General features: G+C 34.7%; 2 protein-coding genes across 2 annotated transcripts; both read left to right on the forward strand.

The window, feature by feature from the left end:
• The first annotated feature begins 9,692 nt into the window (after positions 1-9,692).
• Positions 9,693-10,958, forward strand: LOC142635376 (F-box protein At5g07610-like). The gene has a single exon (XM_075809542.1). It carries the CDS (start codon positions 9,693-9,695, stop codon positions 10,956-10,958), a length of 1,266 nt encoding a protein of 421 aa, XP_075665657.1.
• A 9,115-nt stretch (positions 10,959-20,073) lies between these two features.
• On the forward strand, positions 20,074-21,447 carry LOC142635377 (F-box protein At5g07610-like). Its single transcript, XM_075809543.1, has one exon. The coding sequence runs from the start codon at positions 20,074-20,076 to the stop codon at positions 21,445-21,447; it is 1,374 nt and encodes a 457-aa protein (XP_075665658.1).
• Positions 21,448-24,946: the final 3,499 nt, after the last annotated feature.

Raw genomic sequence — 24,946 nt, forward strand, 5'->3', positions numbered from 1 at the left:
AAAGCCACAGCTATTTCCTTCAGCTGATCAGACAAATCAGTCAGCACACTATCATCAGTGTTAGAAGGTACTCGCCCTCTTTTGCGGGACTTGGAAATTCCCGACCTAGTGGTGGATGACTCGACTGCATTCTTCCCTTTTTCCACCACACCTTCCTCCACATTGTTCGCCACAAACTCAGTACTGTCCGCATTGCCTAGCTCATTCACAATATCCACATACGACTTAGAAAAGCTACTCATGGTTGTATCCTTCCCCACAACAATAGCCAATTCATCGTACATCTCAATCTTTTTGTTCAGATACTCCGCATGCTTACGATGCGCTTGTAAGGGAGAAATGAACGTATAATAACAATGCAATAATCACTTCACTCATAAATTCAATATTCAATTCAATATAGATGCCATTAGATCGGATCTAGGTCAATGATAAACAAAAAAATCTATTAGGGAACAGATTACATAACCCATGATTTTGAAGATAAATACAACTGAAAATACAATGTACAAATGCTAAGACCAGATTGTACAATAGATCCACACATGAAAGTTATATTTTAAAATTTGTAAAAGCAATGAAATCCTAAAAAGAATGACACTATGAAAGCCAAAAACATATATTATCATTTATATTACGAAAATATAGTTGGAAGCCATACCATGACTTCTTCTTGATATGTCTTCGCATTGCATGTTATCATTTTTAAGTTATCGTCCCTACCGAAACCACTCTTCTTCCTAATTGTTTGAATAGTGGTCCACATGGTCCTCAAAGTCCGCAGCCGATTCTCTACATAAGAGGGGTGGCACTCGACCGCAAATTGAGCAGATATCTCCTTCGCTACAAGAGCAAAGGAGCCGGCCTTTGAAAATGTTAGAAGGCTTGTTGCCCTTCACAGCCTCAACAGCAAGTAGCCTAAGTATAGCCGTGTGCATGAGGGGCAGCCACCTGTACTGCTTAGTGACGCCCATCTTCTCTTTTCCCTTCGACATTACTACATATGAAAATTGTATAGTGAGAGTAGCATTTAAAAATGAGAGTAGCATTTAGTAATTACGCTCGGAATATGAACAACAAATGAAACACACATACAACCACGCTTATAGATGTGCACAACGAAACAAAACATGCTAACACTGGAAATAACAATGTAATGCTAGAAATAACAATATAATGTTGATAATACTTTTTCCTTACACCACCAGAAGTTTATAGTAAATACATTGTCGTTACTAAAAAAAATACAACACCTATTACAATCATAGAAATCTAAATAAAGTACTACTTTCCACTCCTGGTATAATCAGATCACATAGCTTGGCATATCTCATCTCTCTTAGCATTCCACAGTCTACTGTCTTCAATGGAGTCCCGACGTGACTGTGTTTCTTGTTAGGGGCCACTAGACTCTACTTGGTTCATTGTAGCTTCCATAATATGGTCATTTGGTTCAACCCCCATAATGTGATTATGAAGCACACAACATACTAACACTACTTTCACTTGGGTTTCAAAAGACCAAAATGGTTCTGCATCCAACACTCGAAAACGTTTCTTCAACACTCCAGACCCTCGCTCAATGATAGTTGTCAATGAAGAGTGTCGGAGGTTGAACAATTCTTGCTCATTCTCAGGAGGACGATCACTAAACTTTTTCAAGTGATATTGCACACTCTGATAAGGTGACGAAATTCCATTTTTATTACCATACTCAGCATCACCAAGATAATATTTACCTACATATATTCAAAAATTAAACCAAATCACTACTATGCTTAGGAAAACACACAATATTTATTAAACTAATAAACCAAAAAGGTGAAGTAATCGTATAATACTTTCGAAATTGAAAATCCCTCTGGCCTAGCAAATGCATCATTTAACACACGTGAATCATGTGCACTGTCTTCCCATCCAACCAATACATAAGTGAACTTTAAGTCAAAACTAATGGCAGCTAACACATTTTGCGTGGTTCCATCTTTGTGACCACGAAACCTTCCTTGTATTTCAGGTGGCACAGATACACGAACATCTGTACCATTTATTGCTCTAACACAATCCTAATTTTCGACAGACATAATAGTTTAAAATTACACAAATCTTCACAATTTACAAAAATACACAAGTCGCAATATTTACCTTGAAATATGGGTAGAACCTTCTGCTATTCCTTATCTCTGGGGGTGTATCTTCGCTAGACAGTCTTATTAGAGCTCTATATAATTTTAGGACCCCCCTAAGGACAACCTTGTAGTATCTATGAACAGTCTCACTCGATCTATGGAACCAACTACCAATTACACGAAACCTCACATTATGACCAATAATGTGTAAGAAAATTAGCACTTGCTCTGTAATAGACATGTGAATAGTCATGCATAAGTGCTCCCCCTCAGTGAGGATGTGACATAAGTGGTGGAAAGCTATAGGCTTCATCCTAATTTGATTCACACAATGTCTCTCACTTCCATGCAGAATACTATTTATGTATTCCTTTCTCTCGACTGCATGATTAACATAAGGCACCCTAGGCAGTCGTCTACGCCGCAATTTCCTTAACAATACAACCTCCACAAGGAGGATAGATGCAGTTGAGGCAAGAATTGCGGCTTTGGTTTTTTCTTCATCTAAAAAATCACAAACACTGAGATCTAAGAGGTACGTAAACAAACATGCTATTGATTACACAGTATATAAAAACAGCCACAAACAGAAAATAACAAAGCACAATTATATACCAACACAACACCCGTGATCTCTAACACAATCAGTATATACAGCCATGCTCAAAGTTTGTTAAACCATCCAAATTCACATAAATGTCATAACAAGCCCAGTTCAAGATCAAGGGAAAAGACACAACCATTGTGGCAGTGTATCCACAGGATTCACAAGGTGCCATATACATTCACCAACACAACACAAAATTTATATCAACACAGTATTCACATTGATATCAACCAACACAAAATTTATGCACATATATTTCTGTATAATTGTAACACCAACAAAAGTTAATTTCTTAAATCAATAATTAAATAAAAAATGGATAATTATAAAAAGTAAATAAATAAATATGTATTCAAATAAATAATTTAATAAATAAATAAATATCAGCATTTGGGTTGTTTATGGGTTTGAGGGGATGTGGATCGACATTTGTAGAGGGTGGGTCGAAGGTGAGGTGAGGTGAGGTTGTCGGGTTAAAATGGAGGGTGGATTTATGGGTTTGAGGGTGGATTTTGGCTAGATGGGTTTGAGGGGATGTGGATCAGCTTTTGTAAAGGGTGGGTCAGAGGTGAGGTGAGGTGAGGTGAGGTTGTCGGGTTAAAATGGAGGGTGGATCAGAGGTTGGATTGGATGAAATGGAGGGTGGATCGGACAAAATTGAGGGTGGATCGGACGAAATGGAGGGTGGATTAGAGGAAATGGTGAGGTTGTTGGAAATTTTTTGTTCAAACAATGGAGGAAACTCACCGTGGATGGATCGGCGTACTGTGGGTCGTCGGACTGTGGGTAGAGCACGAACTAGCGTGAGGGAGGGGTGACCTGCGTCCGGTGTTGTCTTGCTCTGGGGAGCTCGGTCACAACTGAGCTTGGAGAGTGTTTGTGAGGAGGCATGTGAGAAGCTTCGAGAGGGTGTGTGAGGAGTTTAAATGCTTTGAAGGTAAAATAAAACCTGAAATGGTTTTACGGGCCAAGAGGGGTATTTTACGGTCAACACGAAAATTGAAATCCGTTTGACCCAATTTTCAGTACTTACCAAACACATAGAGGGGTGTAAAATGATTTCCTGAAAACCTTTTCAGCCAAAACAAACGCAACCTTATTTATCAAAATTTATCCTTTAAGGTAATCTTTTGGTTTGTTCATTTTTACTACTACTGCTATCTTTTTGCACCATTACTTCCATAATTATGCTAAATGCCCTACCTAATTGTTTGAGTTAATTTCTTAATGGACATTAAGGATCCTATGAATGCTCCTTGAATTTATCTCCTCATTTGAGAACAATCAAGATTATTTTACTTTGTTAGTATTTTTTTAGAGCAAAATGAGCCTAGTGAAGCTTGACAAAATGGATCAACAAAATAGTCTCCATGGCGTTGGCACTACATGGACTTGCAATAATCGTTGAGAATGTTGCAGAGGTTTTCCTGCCAAGTCAGGTCCCTACTCCTGAAACTTCCTCTCATTTATATTATAAAATTACATGCTTTCCTTAGAAGTCATCATCAAATGAGGAGACCTTGTATAGGCTTGAAGGTAGGAAGGTTGTTTATGAACCCTAGCAAACCTTCTAAGAGGAATTGGATCAACTAAAGGATTAGATGGTTCAGCAGGAACATCTTGTAAGAAGTCACCATCAAGTTCATTGTGAACTTGAATAAAGGGATCATGAACAAGATCAAATGATATAGAAGCAGAAGGAAAATTGGAAGAAGGAAGAATGGGATCAAAAGAAACAGAAGGAATAGAGGGAAAGCGGGGTAGAGGAATGGACTGATTAGGCAAAGAAGAGCAAGAAGTAGACTGATAAGCAAACACAAACTCATGAAATACAACATCCCTATAGATGAAGACAGAATAAAAATGAAGCTCAAATAGTTTATGACCCTTCACATTAAAAGGGTAACCAAGGAAAACACATCTCCTTGCTCGGGGAGAGAACTTAGTCCTAGTATGAGCAATAGTAGAAGCATAACATTCACATACAAAAACTTTTAAATGATCATAACTTGGAGGATGTTTAAAAAGAAGCTCATAAGGAGTTATGCTATTTAACAAGGAAGATGGCAATCTGTTAATCAAATAAGTGGTAGTAAGAATGCAATCACCCTAAAACTAAATGAGAATGTTAGATAAAAAATGAAGAGCTCTAACAATAGACAAAAGGTGTTGATGTTTTCTCTCCATAACAGAATTTTTTTTTGTGGAGTATAAACACAACTATGCTAATGCATAATGCCATTAGAACCATAAAAATCTAGCATGTTAAACTCCATAGCATTATCAGACCTAATAGATTTTATTTTGCATCCAAATTGTGTAAGAACCATAGAATAAAAGGAATAGATGAGAGGTCTAACTTCAAACTTAAACTTCATTAAGTACACCCAAGTGGCTCTGGTTGCATCATCAACCACAGTAAGAAAGTACTTAAAACCATCCAAAGTAGGAGTAGCATAAGGTCATCAAACATCCAAGTGAATCAAATCAAAAGCACAAGGATTGAGTTTATTATTGAAAGGAAAAGGCAACCGTTTCTGTTTAGCCAAAGGACAGACCTTACAAAGAACATTACATGGTTTTTGCAAAAAAGGAAAAACATGACCTAAAACTTGAAGCTTAGCATCTGATGGATGGCCAATTTTGGCATGCTAGAGAGATGAAAGAGAGCTTGCTGACATTATAGCAATGAAAGGATGAAAAATATCATGCAAGTTATGATTGGCTAGAAAATCTGAGAATGCAGTATAAGAAGACTAATGTTGAAGAATGCCACACTGTAGCAAGTACAGTCCATCAATTGCATGTCCCACTCCAATCATTCTCCAAAAACCAATGTCTTGTATAAAGCAAAAGGTAGAAAAAAATACAAGACAATATGGTTGGGACTTAGTAAATGAACTGATAGAGAAAAGGTTGAATGTAAAGGAAGGCACACACAGGACATTGTGAAGAGTAAGAGAAGTTGACAAAATAACAGTGCCAACATGTGTTGTTGATGTTGTTTCTCCATTAGGCAGTTGAACCATGGATTGTGTAATAGCAGTAATATTGGTCAAAAGATGGATAGAACACACTATGTGGTCAATGGCACCAGTGTCAATGACCTAAGTAGTAGAATCATATGCTCTTCTATTAACCACTTGTGCAGAAAAAACTGAATGGCTAAAATCCATACCTACCATTGTAGGAACAGTAGATGATACCACATTAGCCATGGCATTAGTGAGTGTGTCTTTCCCTTGAACAAAAATGGATCTAATGGAGAATTGGGAGTGCTAATGAGAGATAGAAGTTGTTGATATTGCTCTAGAGTAAAACCAGGTGTCACAGGATATGAAGAAACATCTTGGGGCTGTGAGAGAGTCACCTGATGAACCATTGGAGTCTTGCCCTTGAACTTGTAACTAGGAGGGAATCCGTGCAACTTGTAACATTTGTCTATGGTATGACCAAACTTACTACAATGAGTGCAGATTAGCTTATCTTTGCCTTTATTCCCAACATAATTGACCCCAGAATTGACATTAACATTCTGTGATTTGGCAATTAAGGCAGCTGATTCTATCCTTGTATTAGAACAATGAGTAATAGACCTCTATGTTTCTTCTTGAATCATCAAGGAATACACTTTATTGAGAGATGGAAAAGGACCCAAAGCAAAATTTGTGTCCTTACTTGTGAAAAAGAGTCATTTATCCCTATCAAAAACTTCATAACAGATTCTCTAGATTGCAAATCATTAAGTCTCTTCTTCACATGACATGTACATTTTCCACAAGTACAAGAAGGAAAAGGACTATTATTTTGCAATTGATCCTAAAGAACCTTCAATTGAGTGAAGAAATCAGTAATGGAAGTCTCACCTTGATGGAGCTCCGCAATTTCCTTCATTGTAAATCTTAGGACCATTCTTTTGAGCAAGGCGGTCTCTCAAATCATTCATGATTTCAAAGGCAGTATCTTCATAGATGATACCTGCTTGAAACTTAGGAGAAACTGAGTTTGCCAACCAAGTTCCCACCATATTATCACATTTGATCCAAGCTTGAATAGCTGAAGGTGTGGACACCAATGGAGATGACAAGGTGAGTGTGCCATCGATGAAGCCTAGCTTGTTCTTAGTGAACAAAGATTTTCTTACTACTCGTGCCCAAGCTGAATAATTCTCACTCATTGTCAAAGGCTAAGTCACAAGCACAGTGCTTAGACTCTCTCCATGGTGCAAAAACAGAGGATCGTCCATTGGAGAATCCTGAGACGATGGAGGAGCACTCTTTGTTGAGGGAGCAGTTGTAGAAGCAGCGGAAGCAATTGATGACAAGAAAATCCTAGACAAATGAAGAAAAACGAGGAAAATTCGAGAGAAATTAGAGAAAATCAAACCCTAGAATGGAATTTGGGCAAATATCTAGAAACTTAGGGAGAATTCTAGAAGAAGAGCTCTGATACCATATTAGGAATTGTGATGAAACTAATTCTCATTAATTAGCAATCGTATACAAAGTGTTGTATAGATATGTACAAAAAATAATGAAAAACTAATCAAAACAAACTAACTTCCACACGTGCTGTACAAATTCTATAACTAACCATTACACGTGCTAACTACTAACAGTTAATAAAAACTAACTACATGTCATTTTATTGCTGCAAGCTACAGTCTCTGCTGTTTAGCTTCAACTCTGTTCTGTAGTTACCCTTGCAATCTCTATCTTCTGTTGTCAAGCTTGTGTGCCCTTGCTTGAGTTTATTTCCTTCATTCTGATACTGAAAGATGTTGGTTGTAAACTTTGTTGATCTCACCTGTCACATGATTGGGGTTGTAGCTTTGTTCCTTAGCATCCAGATTTGGTCACAGCAAATTGATGCAAATAAAACTAGCTTGTGAGCCTCCTGCGCTATGAAGTTGAGTGAATTTTTTACATTGTGAACAAATAATGGTAAAATGGTAAGTATGATAAAACAAAAGGTGAAACTAATATTTTAATGACAAAATTTGTGAACATAGTTAAAGAAATAAGGGTAAGATATTATTTTGATCTCTAAACTTTATTAAAAGTTCATTTTTCATTCCTAAACTTAAAATAAATAAAAAACTCATCCCTCAACTTTGTAAAGAGGTTTTTTTTTATAGACAAAAATAGAGATGAGAAAACAAAAACTTTTTTCTAATAATTTAGGGATGAAAAAGTTCTTTTCTAAAGTTTAAGGGTAAAAAGTGAAACATTTTTAATAATTTTGAGAAGAAAAATGAACTATTAAAAGGGATTTTTTTTTTTGTTGAAATTTAGGGACAACTAGTAAAGTTAAGGACTAAAATAATATTTTACCCAAGAAATAATATTACAAGAACAAGGAAAGAAAAATTACAACAGACACAAAGAACATGGCCACGAAAAAGATGAAGTAATTTCTAACATTTATCCCAAAAAAAAAAAAAAATCAAGACAAAACAAATATTTGAAAAAGATAGAATTTAAATATTTATCAAATATTTGAAAAAAAAAAGAAAAGAAAAAGAAACCCAACCCAAAATGAGTAAATGGGCTTATTACAATTATTCTTTTAGCCCAATCATGAATTTCCAATTCCAACCCAGATTAGGAATACGAATTTTCTAATATTAATGTGAATTTTGATTTGGTCTATATATTGATACTAGTGGAAGTCCTCTGTGCCGTACAATTTTATCCAATGTTTGTAAACAATCTATCGTGTTTAGAGTTACAAAGTCTAAAAATGATATCAAAAGGTAGAACTCATAGTTTTCTTTTCTATGCTCATTGCTTTGTCTTCTTCCTCAAAGTACACTACGTGGTAGCCAAAATTAAACATAATGTGGTACATAATGTGAAATCACAAAATGTATTCCTATAAAAAAAAAAAGTATTGGAATGAATCTTATAAATAAATAAAAATATAAACAAAACAAAACAATTACTTGAAGGAAAAAACAAAGGGCCAAAGGGGTGTTGAATCTGTTGATAACTTGGAATCAAAGTTAAAAAGGAAAAAAAGAAAAAGAAAAAAAGTAGCCGTAAATTTTGGGAATTGTGGCTCTTCAAGGTAAGATAAAATAAAAATAAAAAATGAAATAAAGAAAAAAATAGGAGTTGATATCAGTTATTGAGTTTTTGTGTGTTAATCCAAAGAATTGAAAAAAATAGTAGAGATAAAATAACTGATAACAATTTAGTTGTTGTTTCTATCCAAAAATTGCTACAATTAGTAATTGAATAATCTTTTAGAGTGTGAGAAAATAAAATCCGATTATTTTTTATAAAAATAAAAATAAAAATTTGTTGATAAAATGAATAAAAGAAAACCTAGACGATGAGAAGAAGTTTATATCAACAATTAATATCTTGTATCTATCCTAGAAATTGATATGAACAAAATGTAATTTGAATTAATGTTTTGATTTATAACAAAAGAGGCTCAATTGCAATTTGTTTGCTTCATAAAATGTAGGTGTATGACAATATATGAAAAACTAATGAAAAATGCTACGTGCACAACATTTTCACAATATTTTTATAACAAATTATGGGTGGTTAGTTGTTATTGGTTCAAATTTAAACCTAACACTAAGATTACTTTTTTGTCCTAATAATAATAACCAGTAACAACCTACCACCTAAGATTTATTGTAAAAATGTTGTAAACATGTTATTTCTCAAAACTAATAGCATGGAACGATCATCCTATAAACATGATGGGAACGAAGAAATGTTCTCACCAATCTGACTTTGACTTTGGATATACATCACGGTTGAAGGGATAAATATTTAAGTTAAAATCTTAGTATCAAGTAGAGTTTTAGTTAAATTCATATGCAGTAACTCAGCGTAACCACGAGCCCAACTTGTAGCTATCGACGATCTGTGTCTCTTTTTCTCGAGAAAAAGCTAGACGGCTAAAACCTTTTTCTCTCATTGCCTGTGTTGTGCCTCATGGATTCTTGCAGATGGGTTATCAAACAAGAATCTGAATTTCCTTTGAACGATCTCCCGGACTCTGTATTGATCGAAGTTCTGATTCTACTGCCGTTACTATCTGTGGTGTTACATTGCAAATGGGTATCAAAACGCTGGTTTTCTCTAATCTCTACTCCTTATTTTGTTCGCCGTTTTATTACACAACACCACCACCAACAACAACAGGAACAGCCCTTTATGTTGCTCAACCATTTCTTTGATTGCCCCTCACACAAACGTCTCCACATAGCTAATTCTTCTAACAAACCCGAACTGAAATCTATTGCTGCTTATCTACAAAGTCAAGACAGAGATCATAGTCGCAATTATCATATTAATAATTGGCTTAGAGCTTCGTGTAATGACTTGCTCTTATGTTTCCATAAAGCTAAAGATAGAGTAGTAATTTACTCTGTCATAAATCCAATCACTAGGCAATGTCTTGTGCTCCCTCCTGTTCCTCGTCGTTTATTATTGAACCGGGTTGGGATCATCTGCAACTATGACTACAACAACAGTAGTAGTAGTTTCAGGGTGGTGCTCATTCCTAATTTCAGAACCAAGTTAAAGGTATTTAAAGTACACATATTCTCGTCCGACACCAGTAAATGGAGCGAGTCAGTGGTGTTGGTTCCAGACCAGAAGGGATTTGAATTGTATCAATATCCCTTCCCGGCTGTTCCCTATAAAGGTTTGCTTTTTTGGTGTGGTACGGGTGGCCGTCTTCTCGGGTTTGATCCATACAACAATGGCAGATGTTGTCATTCCTTTGTGATTGAGGGGCCTGTAGAATTGGCCACAAGTATTGATTGCTTTGGAGTGTCTCAGGGCTGCCTGAGAATATCTAAGATTGCATTTCCAGGATTATGTTTGCGAATTTGGGAGCTCAAGGACTATGATAGTGATAACAATGGAGGACGAGGCAAATGGTGCTTGAAGCACAAGGTGTATAACTACGAAATGGTTTCAGAAAAATGGCTCATAAAATATGTAGACCGGAATTATAAGAAAGTCTCGGTGCTAGCTTTTCATCCCAATGATGGGGATATCGTGTATTTGTTGATACAATCGAAGGTTGTATTATGCAACTTGCAGAGCAACACAATGGAAGTCTTTTGTGATATTCCTCAAATCGTCCCATATAATGTCTTTAAGCCCCTTGCCTTAACCTTTGTGCTACCATCTTGGCCAACTCCCATTCCATCTTCTCCCTTACAGAAACAAGATGGCATTGCTGACTAACCCCAATAGTAATTAATGTTATGTTGCTTTTGGGTTTCTGTATTATGGTTTGAATTTGCCTTTCTATTATGTTGTATAATGCTGTTATTGCAAAATTTTCTAATTCCTGTTACTTTTTGGTAACTTTTATTTATCAAAATTCATCCTTTAATGAAATATTTTAGTTTTGTTCATTTTTACTACTCATGCTATCTTTTTGCACCATTACATCCAAAATCATGCTAACCCCTTACTAATCATTTGTGTCAATTTCCTAATGGACATTAATGATCCAATATATGAATGCTCCTTGCATTAAGCTCATCATTTGAGAACAATCAAGATTATTAATTTGTCAGTATATTTTGGAGTAAAAGGAGCCTAGTAAAGCTTGACAAAAGTGTATTCACAAAATAGTCTGCCTGGCATAGGCACTACATAGACCTACAATAACAATTGAGAATGTTGCAGAGGTTTTCCTGCTAGATCAGGTCCCTACTTCTAAAACTTCCTCTCATTTATTTATATTATAAAATTACATGCTTTAATAGAACCATGCTATGGGAGAAATATATCACACCCTCCTTTTAGCACCATTATTTATGAGAAAGTTATGCGGCACATAGGATCGTTCGGGTAACATTAAAACTATTCTGAAAAATTGGCCAAAATTGATATGAATAATTTTTTTTTTTTTTATAAGATGCAAATGACTTGTTACAAGATGGAAAACTTCTTAGGTAAATCCTCTTATGACTTGGAATATTGTTTTTCCTAATCTAGTTTTGATGCCTTGGTATGTTAGATTTCGAAGTTTGATATACAAAAACTTTACCCATGCAGGGGTGGCAAGGCAATTGTAGTCATTTATTTCAAGCGAAGGTATACAATAAATTATTATCCTTCAGATTTAATAAACATTTTTACTTTATTTTCTTTTCTTGCTATTCACAATGACAGTTCTATCTAAGAATAATCTTTAAATTTTTTCTTGGAAATTTATGAATTTTTCTGTAATTTTAGGTGCTAGTGTTCAACTCTTAAATTCTTGATGGAACAGTAACTTCTGTCATGTTATTGGCTATAAAGATGGGTTGAAACTTAGGATATGATCTATGTTACGATTCCATACTCACTCTCATAGTCTTACTCCATTTGTAGGAATGCAGAGCTAGGCTACTTATCTTTTAGCTGGCACCAAAAAAATTCAATAAGGACTAGGTGTTTTTTTTTTTTTTGCTGAATAATTAAAAAGGTGTTTGGAATTTCGGAAGGAATCTCCTAAAATGATTGGTACTGATGGCTATAAAATTGGTTTTTAATAGATTACTGCAAACAATTTTCAGGGGAGAAGATTAGGCTATGTCATGCTTCTAAAATCTTTTTTTCATTCTTTTTCGTCCTTTTAGCTCATTTGTAACTGAAATTATTTTCTATTTTTGCTAAATAGCCTCAAGTATTGTTATTGTTGTTTCCGAAATTGATACAAAAATTTCCCCCAATATTGGTATCTACGCATATATGATTATGCAATTTTTTTTTTTTGACAAATAAGGATATCTAGTCTTTGCAAAATGTTTTGAACTTGATCTCATGAATAGCATAAAACTTTAAGAACCACTTAGCCAACCCTTTGGGTTATGATTATACATTTTGAGAAGGTTATACATGGGTTAAGTGGAATGATTCTTTCTCAGGGCCCAAGCTCTGTAATTTTGATGAGTTGATAGGATAAAAGGTTGTTAATAAAGGATAATGCCAAAATATGATTTTGTTGTCTCTTGATAAATAGTTTTCACCATCTTTGGCAATAAGCTGGTTCCAATAATATGCGTAAATCATTTTTTGTCTTTCTATCTGTTGATATCTTGATATCATTTAAACGTTAAAAAAAAATTCATGAATTTTGGGAAGTATGGTTCTTCCAGGTAAGAAAAAAAAAGTTGATATCTGTTATTAAGTTTTTGTGTGTTATCCAAACAATTGAAAAAAAAAATTACTACAATTAGTTTCAGAATTATTTTTAAGAGCATGAGAAAATATTGCTACAATTAGTAATTGAATTATTTTTCCGATGATTTTTTTATAAAAATAAAAATAAAAATTTGTTGATAAAATGAATAAAAGAAAACCTAGATGATGCAATAGGCAATAAGAAAATTGGATAGAATTTTAAAAGACAAAAAGAAAAAAAAAATTGGTATCATTGTATAAATAAAAATATGGGAAAAAAATTTATCAAAAACAATAGAAAAGTTTATATCAACAATTAAGTTTTTGTATCTATCTAAAAATTGATATGAACCAAATGTTTATAACTCTTTTGATTTATAACAAAAGAGGCTTGGAATCTCTTTTACTCAATTGCAATTTATTTGCTTCATAAAATGTAGGTGTATGATATATGAAAAACTAGTAGCCTGAACCTGGCTCTGGATATACATCACGTATCAACCAATAGAGTTTTAGTTAAATTCGTATGCAGTAACTTAGCGTAATCACGAGCCCAACTTTTTAGCCATCGACTCTCTGTCTCCTTTTTTGAGAAAAAGCCATCTTATTTTTTCTCATTTTCATATATCCAGTATTCTCATTGCCTGTGTTGTGTCTCATGGATTCTTGCAGATGGGTTATCAAACAAGAATCTGGATTTTCTTTGAACGATTGGTACGTACAAGACTTGACCTTTACCTATTTTAATAATTAATGGATTATGGATAAACACTAAAAAGAAATTAGGATTGATAGAGGAATCCTTGACCTCTACAGATTACTCTGCATAAATAATTCTTATCTGATGATTTTATTCAAATAAACTACAGCTCCTTTTATACAAGATAAGCCCAGCATTTTAGGAACAAACTTTCCTAATAAAACTCAAACACTAGCTCCACTAGCCGTTTCCCCCCAAATAAGGTTTTCAAACCCGGACCATTCATTGAACCGTAAAAGGGAGAGGTTCAAGATTTTTGAGGTCAAATCGAGGTTGAACCGTGATGATGTCATAATTAATTAAAGCCAAAATATAGATATTAAATTTATAAAACTAGCAAAATCGACTAATATATCTATATATGTGAGGGAAATTTAATGATTTTCAAGCATATATTTAATAATTAAATAAGAAAGTTAATAAAATAAAATAATAACCATGAAAACATTAAAATTTAGGATTAATTTTTGAAGTAAAGTTGGATATCTTTGAAGGATTTTAATTATAATTTTTTTTATTCATTGTAAGAGATGGATAATTTAATTAAGTAGAATAAAATTGTGTTAAGTTGTTTTTATAAAAAAAAAAAAAAAAATTGCTAATGGGTTGGACCGCACGGTTCTTGACACCGGTTCGTGCGGTCCAACCTCGGTTTTTGGGTTCACGGAATTAACTAAAAATACGGTTCTTTATGCTTAAAAAACCGGTTTTCATCTTGATTCCCGATTTTCACGATCCAACCTCCCGGTCTGGTCTGGTTCTGAAAACAGTGCCCCCAAACACCCTTATCCTACTAAAATGCAAATACAAATGCAATTAATCCTAATATTATGCAACAACTTATTCTGATCCTAAAATTAAGCAAACATCCAAATATTCTGTAGCAAGCATAACGTTAAAATCTGTAACAGAAACTCCACTTCTTTTGCACGTAACAACGATCTCCTGGACTGTGAATTGATCGAAATTCTGGTTCGATTACCACTATCATCTCTGGTGTTGAAATGCAGGTGGGTATCAATTAACGCTGGTTTTCTCTAATCTCTACTCCTTATTTCGTTTGCGGTTCTATTACACAACACTGTCAACAACAACAGGCACAGCCCTTTATGTTGCTCAACCAGTTCTGCCCCTTACACAAAAGTCTCCGTATAACTAATTCTTCTGACAAACCAGAATTGAAATCTGTTGCTGCTTATCTACAAAGTCAAGACAGAGATCATAGTCGCAATTATCATACTAATTGGCTTAGAGCATCGGGTAATGACTTGCTCTTATGTTTACATAAGTAACATAACGCTAAAGATGGAGTAGTAGTTTACTCTGTCGTGAATCCAATCACTAGGCAATGTCTTGCGCTCCCTCCTGTTCCTCATCGTTTATTGGACCGGGTTGGGATCATCTGAACCTATGACTACAATAGTAGTACTATGAGTAGTTTTAGGGTGGTGCTCATTCCTAATTTCAGTACCAAGATAAAGGTAGTTAAGGTACACATATTCTCGTCCGACACAAGTAAATGGAGCAAGTCAGTGGTGTTGTGTCCGGACCAGGTGGGGTTTGAATTGTATCAATTTCCCTTCCCAGCGGTTCCTTATAAAGGTTTGCTTTTTGGTGTGGTGAGGGTGGCCGTCTTCTCAGGTTGATCCATACAACAACAGCAGATATTGTCGTTCTGTTGTGATTGGGGGGTCTGTAAAATTGACCATAATAAGTTACACATACCCTAGGAAATATTATTTTTTATTTTGAAAATAGTTTATTTACATGGATTGTTAAAAAATAGGCCTTTATTAAAAATAATTTATGCCAAATTTCATTGATATACTCCAATTCCACTCTTTTCACACTTCTAAATACTTCTCATACATGTCCATAATAATAAAAGTTCAATATGCTATAAAATTCTTATATTTTTTTTTAATAAAAGTAATTTTTATTGGGATTTTTCTCAGCTTTTGCTTTAAATATATAATAATAAATGATTTGTATCATGTGTCTAATTAAGTTTAGAAGAGGGTTGAATTGGTGGGGATAAATTGTTGAAGGCATGATTGTATGAGCTCTTTTTGGACAGAGAATTAATCAGATTGTTGTCTTTAGTTTTGAAGAAAGTTCTAATTTGACTGTTTTACAATGTATGGGCTATATAGTTTTTTGTTTTTGTTTTGAGAGTCAAGTATGGGCTATATAGTTTAACACTTTAACTTCCCTGTTTTGATATTTGGAATTTTGATATTTGGAATTTATGGGTGTTGCCGTGTTAGGGGCTTGGATTGAAGATTTTGTTGTGACTTTAAGAATTCGGAATTAATGGGTCTAGTGATTTTGCATTGAGGACTTTGGTTGAATCACACATGTAGTGTTTATTTACTGTCAGTAAACCAGGTATTGGAATGTTATTTTCATGTCGGTTTGCAATGCTGATGAATAAACTGATCAGCAAAATGCTTATTGTTGTGTTTTTTTTCATGAATCATATAGCCTTACATGATTGACATGGTCAACGTGATGTTAATTGAGAATTTAATCAAAACCTTTTCAAGTTTTCTACGTGTGCAATCTGAATTCTGGGTTCTTTTATTTGAATTATCAAAAAAAAAGAAAGTAAAATACATTTTTTTAGGTGAAATAAATCCTGAAAACTTTACATTTATGATTGTTGCTAAGGGTTTATGAACATTGTCTAAATATCAGTTTATTATAGCCTTTTGGTCTATGATATGAAATTCATTTTGACTAGTTTTTGGTGGGTGATTTTGTTTGTTACAAGTAGGCCTATTCACAGGTTGGTCCGGGTCAGGTTTGTACCCAACCCAGAATCGACCCAATCACTTCGGGTCTCCTAAACTTGGACCTACCGTCGACCCGCTGAAGGCAACGGTTTGGGTAGTCGGACGTCTTCATTTTCCGGTTAGTTTTCGATTGGGCTCAAATTGTTCAAACCGTCACCGAAATTTGCTTATTTTTGCTGGATTAATCGGATTTTGAAGAGATCTTGGCGGATCTCAACAAGATTAGGCCGAATCTTGAAGAGATCTCGGTAGATCTCGACAAGATCTCACGGTGATGCGAACCTCAATCAACACGCTTTGAGACCCAACAAACAATATTGGAATATTTGTCCAGGAAAGCTAAAATTCATATTTTTTTTAAACCCTGACCCAATGTTTATAAGTGAAACGCGAACCAAAAGTATAAGTAACAAACCTTGACCCAGTGATTATAAATGAATCATGAACCAAATGTATAAAGTTTGAACTCCACAAGGAAGAATCCCTGATAGGTTCATAGATCCTGAGGAACCAAAAAAAGAGCAAAACCTCACCTTTCCTAATTTTTTATTCAATAATATATGAAAAACGTTTACAGACTTAAGAGCCTATTTAAGGGCTCCATTAAACTTGACAGACAATAAAATATATTCTAAAATAACTCCTAAATGATATTTAACCATATCAGGAATCAAATTTGACCTAAGAAGCATGAAATGCACCTAAAAACAAGGAAATAAATCACCTAAACCTAAAATAACTTTTTTTACATAAAAATACCAAAAATAATAAATTACAATTATTAAATAGTAAATTGTGTCCTACATCAGACCCTTCTATTTGAAACAAACTCTTCCTCGAGTTCATCTTTGAAATCTGAAATCTTTGACTCCAAATAAACAAATACTTTGAATGCTTTAATGACTTTTCCGATTGTGAAACTTGAATCCTTCATAAAGTGTAGCATAAAATTTCTTCTCATCCATTTTCAATTTATTTGCAACATCAATTAACAAAGGGTTGATAATAAAATTAAAATTTTCTACTCCAAGAAAATCAACATATTGTATAGTCATCTTCAACAAATCAACTGAGACTTGAGGATTGTGAGTTGTGGACTCATCCTCATATTTGACCTCAATTGAATCTTCCACAATGTTCTCAATAATTACCATCTCTTCTTTCCTTTTTTTCTCTTTTTTTTGTTTTTTTTTTTCACGATTTTTTTGGATGATAACAAGAAACAAAAGATAAAGGGATAGAAAACTGATTTTAGAACCTGTGCTCTGATACCAAATGATGCGAACCTCAATCGATACGCTTTGAGACCCAACAAAAATATTGGAATATTTTCCTAAGAAAACTAAAATTCAGATTTTGATAGAACCCTGACCCAACGTTTATAAGTGAAACGCGAACCAAAAGTATAAGTAACAGACCTTGACCCAATGATTATAATTGAGTCACGAACCGAAGGTATAAAGTTTGATCAACACAAGGAAGAATCCTTGATAAGTTCACAATTCTTGAAGAGCCAAAAGAAGAGCAAACCCTCACCTTTTCTGATTTTTATTCAATACTTTTTATTACAATGAGTGCATGCTATTTATAAGACATGACTGAAAAATAGAAAATATAAAAAACGTACTAAATAATAAAACCCTAAATAAAAGTTGATTTGGTCTGAAATTAGTAGATCCAAAATAGGAAAATAGCTAAAAAAACGTTCTAAATAATAAAAACCCTAAATTCAGGTATATTTGGTCTGAAATAGCAGCTCCAAAATAGGAAAAAATCTCCATTAACTGATATAGAGCTGGAAAGTCAATCAGTCATTAATCCACACCATAAATCACTCCCAATTAAGCCAGATCAGCCCTCAATAGCTTGGATTAAATTTATTACACCTTCTTCTTCCTTTGGGCCAAGCTTGGAATGTCCTGCGTTAGAATCAACTCAAATCTCTTGAATCAGCCCATTAAGTGCTTCTTTGATCTTCTTGGATCTTGCTCTTATAATAGGCCCAACTGGAACATGCAATGAATCATTGAATGCTTATTGATTCTCATCACACGGATCTCGACAGATTGAACAAAATCAAACCAGCGAACTACTTTAATCGGTGGAGAAAGCTATTTCTAGTGTGTTTTCCTGTCGGGTCGATTGAAAATCGGTCTTCCATGCTCTAACCCGTCAACCAACCCGTCGATCTCGGGGTCTGGGAGCTGAGATCTGCCGCCGACCATCGCCGGCATCAAGTCGGCCGGTTCTTGGGCCGGATCGGTCGAGTTGGGGGGTGGGTCGGAACCGGGTCTGGTTGGACACCCCTAGTTACAAGTTTTGGTCAATATTTTGTAGCATTAGCATCATTATATATTTTTCTATTCCATTTCAGGGAGAGAGGGAAAGGAGATTGAAGTGAAAATCCAACATAAAAGAATGATTATGTAGTCTTTTCACTTGACTTTTGTAAACATATTCTTTGCATCATAGATTACATTTGTCTCATGCTCTAGGCCTGCAATTCATTCCTTATAGGATACAAACACTTCAATCATATATTCATTTTCCTCTCTCCATGTCCTTAAAAAACATTTTTATCTTTTGCTATAAAAATATTATGATAGAGTTTTTCACGTGCCATGCATGTGCATCCGAACTAGTGTTTTAAGATATTTGATTAAACAAAATTACATATGATTATCGAACCTAGCTGATGAGTTGAGTTGGCAAGTTTCCAATGCCAATTAACAGGCCAGCTCAAGGCATTATAGGCCTAAAGTGGCTATTTTAAGAGATTCAAATAAAACAGATTTAACAGTGGAAAACATCATAGTGATAAACTTATAACATAATTCTCTAGGAATGATGACTTAAAAATTTCATATGTGTAAAATGAGTAACTATTTAGTTTAAAAACTCAGTTAATCTACCCTGAATATAACAAAATACCACAAACAGAAAAAGAGAGCCTACAAAATCAGGTTTCACTTTTCAGGGAAGTGATTAGTACAAAAACAAAAAAATGAATGGTGCAGCAACATTGTCTCCCAATCAACATGTCATTACTAAAGTATTCAATTAAATATGTTTTTCCTTCTACATATTTTAGTATCTGATAATCTTCTTCTAAAAAAAAAAAAAAGTTTCTCATAATATTTTATGGGTTTTACTCTGTAGATAGTTTGGGCTTCTGAGGCCATAAGAGGCCCAGAACAAATCAAGCATTGAGTTAGTATTTTGGTCGGATGAAGTACTGGGCCTCTTACTTAGTAGCTTAGAAATAAGGCTTTAAATTTGGAATACCAATTTTTACAAAACACAAACTCTTATTTTATTTTATTATTTTGGTTTTTTAATGGTATTTGTTAAAAAAAAAAAATGACAATTACCGAAACCGACAAGGATTAGGATACCAAACAACGACACGGATTAGGATTTTATTCTTGGATGAGTATATATAAGAACCCAGAGAGAGTCTCTCTCTTCTCATATCATATCTTATAATCTGTTCTCTGTTCTTTGTAGCTGCCGCCAAACCCCAAACAGAAGAGATCAGAAACCCTCCTCCTCCTCCCGACTAGCAATAGCATCATAGCTCTCTGTTTCCCCAAAATAATCAAACAGATCTTGAGGGAAGTTGTGACTCATGGATCTTGACAGCCACAAACGCAGACGAGGAGAATTTGCTACTACTACTAGTACTTCTATCAACGATCTTCCCGATTGTGTATTGATGGAAATTCTGGCTCCACTGTCGTTACCAACTGTGGTGTTACATTGCAAGTGGGTATCAAAACGCTGGTTTTCTCTAATCTCTACTCCTTGCTTTGCTCGACGCTTTATCACACTACACCCACATGTACACCACCCCTTTAGCCTGATCTTCTACTACCATGATTGCCACTTAAACGAACGGCTCCTCATAACAACTAATTCTGAATCCGAATCTGAATCTGAATCCGAATCTGAATTGAAATCCCTGGCGGCTTATCTACACAATAAATGTGATCCTAATACAAGTTCACTTGTAGCTTCTTGTAATGACTTGCTGCTATGCCGCGTGCAGCAAGATTGTCCCCCAAATCCAATCAACCCAATCAATATGGTCTCTTACTCTATCATCAATCCAATCTCTAGGCAATGTCTGGCACTCCCTCCACGTTTAGTTCCGCGTTTTCCTCCTCATGGTTTTTTGGACATACGGCTTGGGATTATCTGCAGCTATGACTACAATAATGATAAACAAGTACAACTCAGTTCTAGTTTCAGGGTAGTGCTCATTCCTTGGTCCCGCACCAAGTTTACCACCCAATTTAAGGCACACATTTTCTCTTCCGACACCGGAGAATGGAGCGACTCTGTGGTTTTGTGTCCTCCCAACCTGGACGGATTTAACTTCACTCTCATCCCTTTACCCTCTATCCCTTATAAAGGTTTTCTTTTTTGGTGTATTAATGGTGGCCGTCTTCTCGGGTTTGATCCTTACAACAGTACATGTTGTGTGATTGAGAAGCCTGTACAATGGGAGCAAGGCCACAATCTCGATTGCCTTGGACTGTGTCACGGCAGCCTGAGGACATCTCAGGTCTCAGGGAGCCCTCATTGTAATGAGCATCCCTGTTTACGCATTTGGGACCTCATGGACTTTGACAACAATAATAACAATAATGGAGGCGGAGCAGGAGCAGGAGGCAAATGGTGTTTGAAGCACGAGCTGTATTTCAACCAAATGGTTTCAGAAAAATCTCCTTGGCTCACACAATATGTAACTCGCATGTTTCCTTCAGTCTCAGTGCTAGCTTTTCATCCCAATGATGCCAATGTCGTGTATTTAATGATTCAATCGAAGGTTGTCTTATGCAACTTGCAGAGCAGAACCCTGGAAGTCTTTTGTCATGTTCCTCAGAGAGAGCACGCTCATTATTTTACTTACCACCCCTTATCCTTTGTGCTACCATCTTGGCCAACTCCCATTCCTTCTGCAAGGGATGCCATTGCTGACTACCCCAATAGTAATTAATGTTATGCTGCTTTTGGGTTTCTTTTCTGTATTATGGTTTCGATTTGCCTCTCTATTATTATGTTGCACAATGCTGCTATTGCAAAATTTTCAAATTCCTGTTACTTTTATTTATCCAAGTCTATACTTAATGTAATCTTTTGGTTTTGTTCATTTTTACTACTCCTGCTATCTTTTTGCACCATTACTTCCATAATTATGTTAAATGCACTGTTTAATTGTTTTGAGTTAATTTCTTAATGTACATTAAGGATCCTATATATGAATGCTCCTTACCTTTTTTTTTTTAAAGGTATGAATGCCTCCTTGCATTAAGCTCATCATTTGAGAACAATCAAAATTATTAATTTGTTCCATCAAAAAAAAAAAAAAGATTATTAATATGTTAGTATTTTTTGGAGCAAAATGAGCCTAGTAAAGCTTGACAAATTGGATCAACAAAATAGTCTCCATGGCATAGGCACTACATGGACCTATAATAACTGTTGAGAATGTTGCAGAGGTTTTCCTGCCAGGTCAGGTTTCTACTTCTGAAACTTCCTCTCATTTATATTATAAAATTACATGCTTTACTTAGAAGAGAGCAATTTCTAAAGTATTTGAACCGCGCTGTGTAAGAAAAGATATCACACCCTCCTTTTAGCATCATTATTTATGAGTCAGTTATGCGGCAGTTATTATTGTCTCACCATAGTTGCTATTGTTCTGATAATTTCCATGTTGAGTGCCAAGAGTTGGACAACCGTATGCTATATAGTTATCCATTTGTTGTAATATTTCATAGTCAGGTGATGAAAGGAACGTTTTTCCTGAAAAGAGGGCAAATGAGATGGTTAATGTTTAAATAAGGTTAGGTGAATATATTTTACCAAACCCAAGCTGGTAGGCTATTTATGCTTGCTTTATTGCCACAGAAAGATTTGACTTGACAACCAATGTGCACATGAATGTCATATGGCCTGGTATACAAGAAATTATTCTCTCATGTGTGTGCAATGATCTTGAGATGTCAATATCAAAAAAAAAAAAAAAAAATATATATATATATATATATATATATATATATACACACACCTGTTTATTATTACCTTACAAAAAAAAAAAACTGTTTATTCTTGTCAGATTATCTTTTGAAAGACATTTAATTGATTATGGAATTTCATATCTTGAAATTATCACACCTAAGATAATGGTATTTTCTGTATTTATTCCTCCAAATTAGAATCACTGCCACCCACTATGGAATAACCTATCCTGCTAGTTAATTCTCTCATTCTACGCATTTATTTTGAGTAACGGTGCCTTATTGGGTCCACTCTATAATTTTTATACTCAATGTTCTATCATGAAAGTACCACCTCATCTCCATCCATACATAGTAGTAGACATTGCTCTATAAGATTCTGAATATCGTTCTAATAAACTAAACATGGAATTTTATGAAAATTTTCATTTGGGACTAATTCTAAAATTTACATTGCTAGTTTTGTCCCACTAATATTTAATGAGTAAGTTATTAGCCTATTTGGGCTAATTGGCTTGAGTTCCAACCAACCACCTAAGTTCTAGAGGATACCCATTGGGTTTATGACGATGTTATGATCTTATGACCAATTCCTAATCTTAGTTTGCATATTTATAATTTATTGAATGTTATATTATAATATTAAAGCACATTTTTCCTCCCAAAATCATGCTTGATATAATTTTGGAGACTTGAGTATCCAACAAAATCATCAAACTCTACTTTATCCTTGACACTCTAAAGAAGCATATAATCTATAACTTCAGTCTTCGCATACCGTGGTATACTTCTCTTTGGTTCATATAGAGTGCACTTCGTCATATGACATCCATTATTGTGCAACATGCAATTTCCTATTTGTTGTCCATTGTCATTCCTAACAAAATGCAGCTTGCTTTATCAAAGTGACTCATGTTAAGTGTACAATTAGTTGAAGAACAAGAACGAGCGGGAAATCACTATTTTGAACAGCAATGACCATGGTAAGAGCACTCTCATTCCTCTGGTTGTCATCAAATCAAGGAAGTCAATACCGTATCGGAGGCTGTACCGGTTTGGCCACCGGTACGATATATTTCGAATACCGGTCAATACCGGTGTACTGTTTCGGGTTTACCGCTATTTTATATATATATATATATATATATATATATTATACACACACCAAAATCTCTAGAACCATGTTTATAAGCATATAATATTTCACTTATATTATAGTAAATATAAAAGTTTATCATAAAACATTACCTCAATTCAGAACAAATTATTCATAGTTTTAGACTTTAGTATCAATTAAAAGGAAAAAAAAAAAACACAATATAAAAAATAGAAAGCTTAGTTGTTCATTGCATACTAAGAAAACAAATAATACTAATAATTTAATGTAAATAAGTTACCATTATGCCCTTACAAAAATTCAAAAATTACAAAACTTAAAAAAAAAAAAAAAAGCTTTTTTCTGTACTGGTCGGTATGCTCGGTATTGCCCGAAATTGGCCAGTATGGCCGGTACAAGGCCGGTATTTTTTTCGGTACAAAATAGAAGTGTACCGGTACCAGTCCACTGGCTGGTATGGTATGTACCGGCTGGTACGGTATCGACCACCCTGCATCAAACAGTGATTGCATCTTATTACCATTGAAACCTTAAATTACCCCAAATGCCGCTGCCTAATTGTTTGAGTTTGAGTTTGCACATAATAAGGTAAGAGTTTGAGTTTTTTTTTTTTTTTTTTTAAGTGAAAAACTTAAAACATATGCACTATACTAATGAAAGAACTTATGTCGATAGGCTGTATGCTAGAGCCTCTCCCCAAAATAATAATCAGTAATATAATAACTTCAAAAAATCAGGGAAAGTAAATGGACTACTTACATTTAATAACAACCACAAAAGTTTGGATGAGAATACTTTATTCCATCAATAGAAAAACTCTTGTCCCCCATTAGTCCTATTTCTTTCCCTCAAATAGTCCACATGAAACATGGTGCATGACAGACCGTTTGATGAAGGAGGTGTTTGGGGTAATTTATGGTTTCAATGGTGATAAGGCCTCGGGGCCCAGCAGATTTTCTATGGCATTTTTTCAACAGTGTTGGAGTATTTTGAAGGATGAAATACTGGTGGTATTCCAGAATTTTCATACCAAAGGTACTTTTGACAGGAGTCTCAATGCAACATTCCTTGTGCTTATTCCTAAAATAGTGATGCTGTGGTGGTGAAAGACTTTCGACCTATTAGCCTAGTGGGTGGAATGTACAAAATTATTTCTAAGGCTTTAGCAAATAGGTTGAGAAAGGTGATGTATATTATCATTTCTGAGTCACTAGATGTGTTTGTTAATGGCAGGCAGATTTTGGATTCCGTGTTAATTGCCAATGAATTTCTAGACAGCAGGTGGAGGTCTAGGATTCCAGGGGTTTTATGTAAACTAGATGTGGAGAAGGCTTACAACCATGTTAGTTGGGACTTTG

This window comes from Castanea sativa, chromosome 5 (genome assembly GCF_040712315.1).
Source record: "Castanea sativa cultivar Marrone di Chiusa Pesio chromosome 5, ASM4071231v1".
Lineage (NCBI taxonomy): Eukaryota > Viridiplantae > Streptophyta > Magnoliopsida > Fagales > Fagaceae > Castanea > Castanea sativa.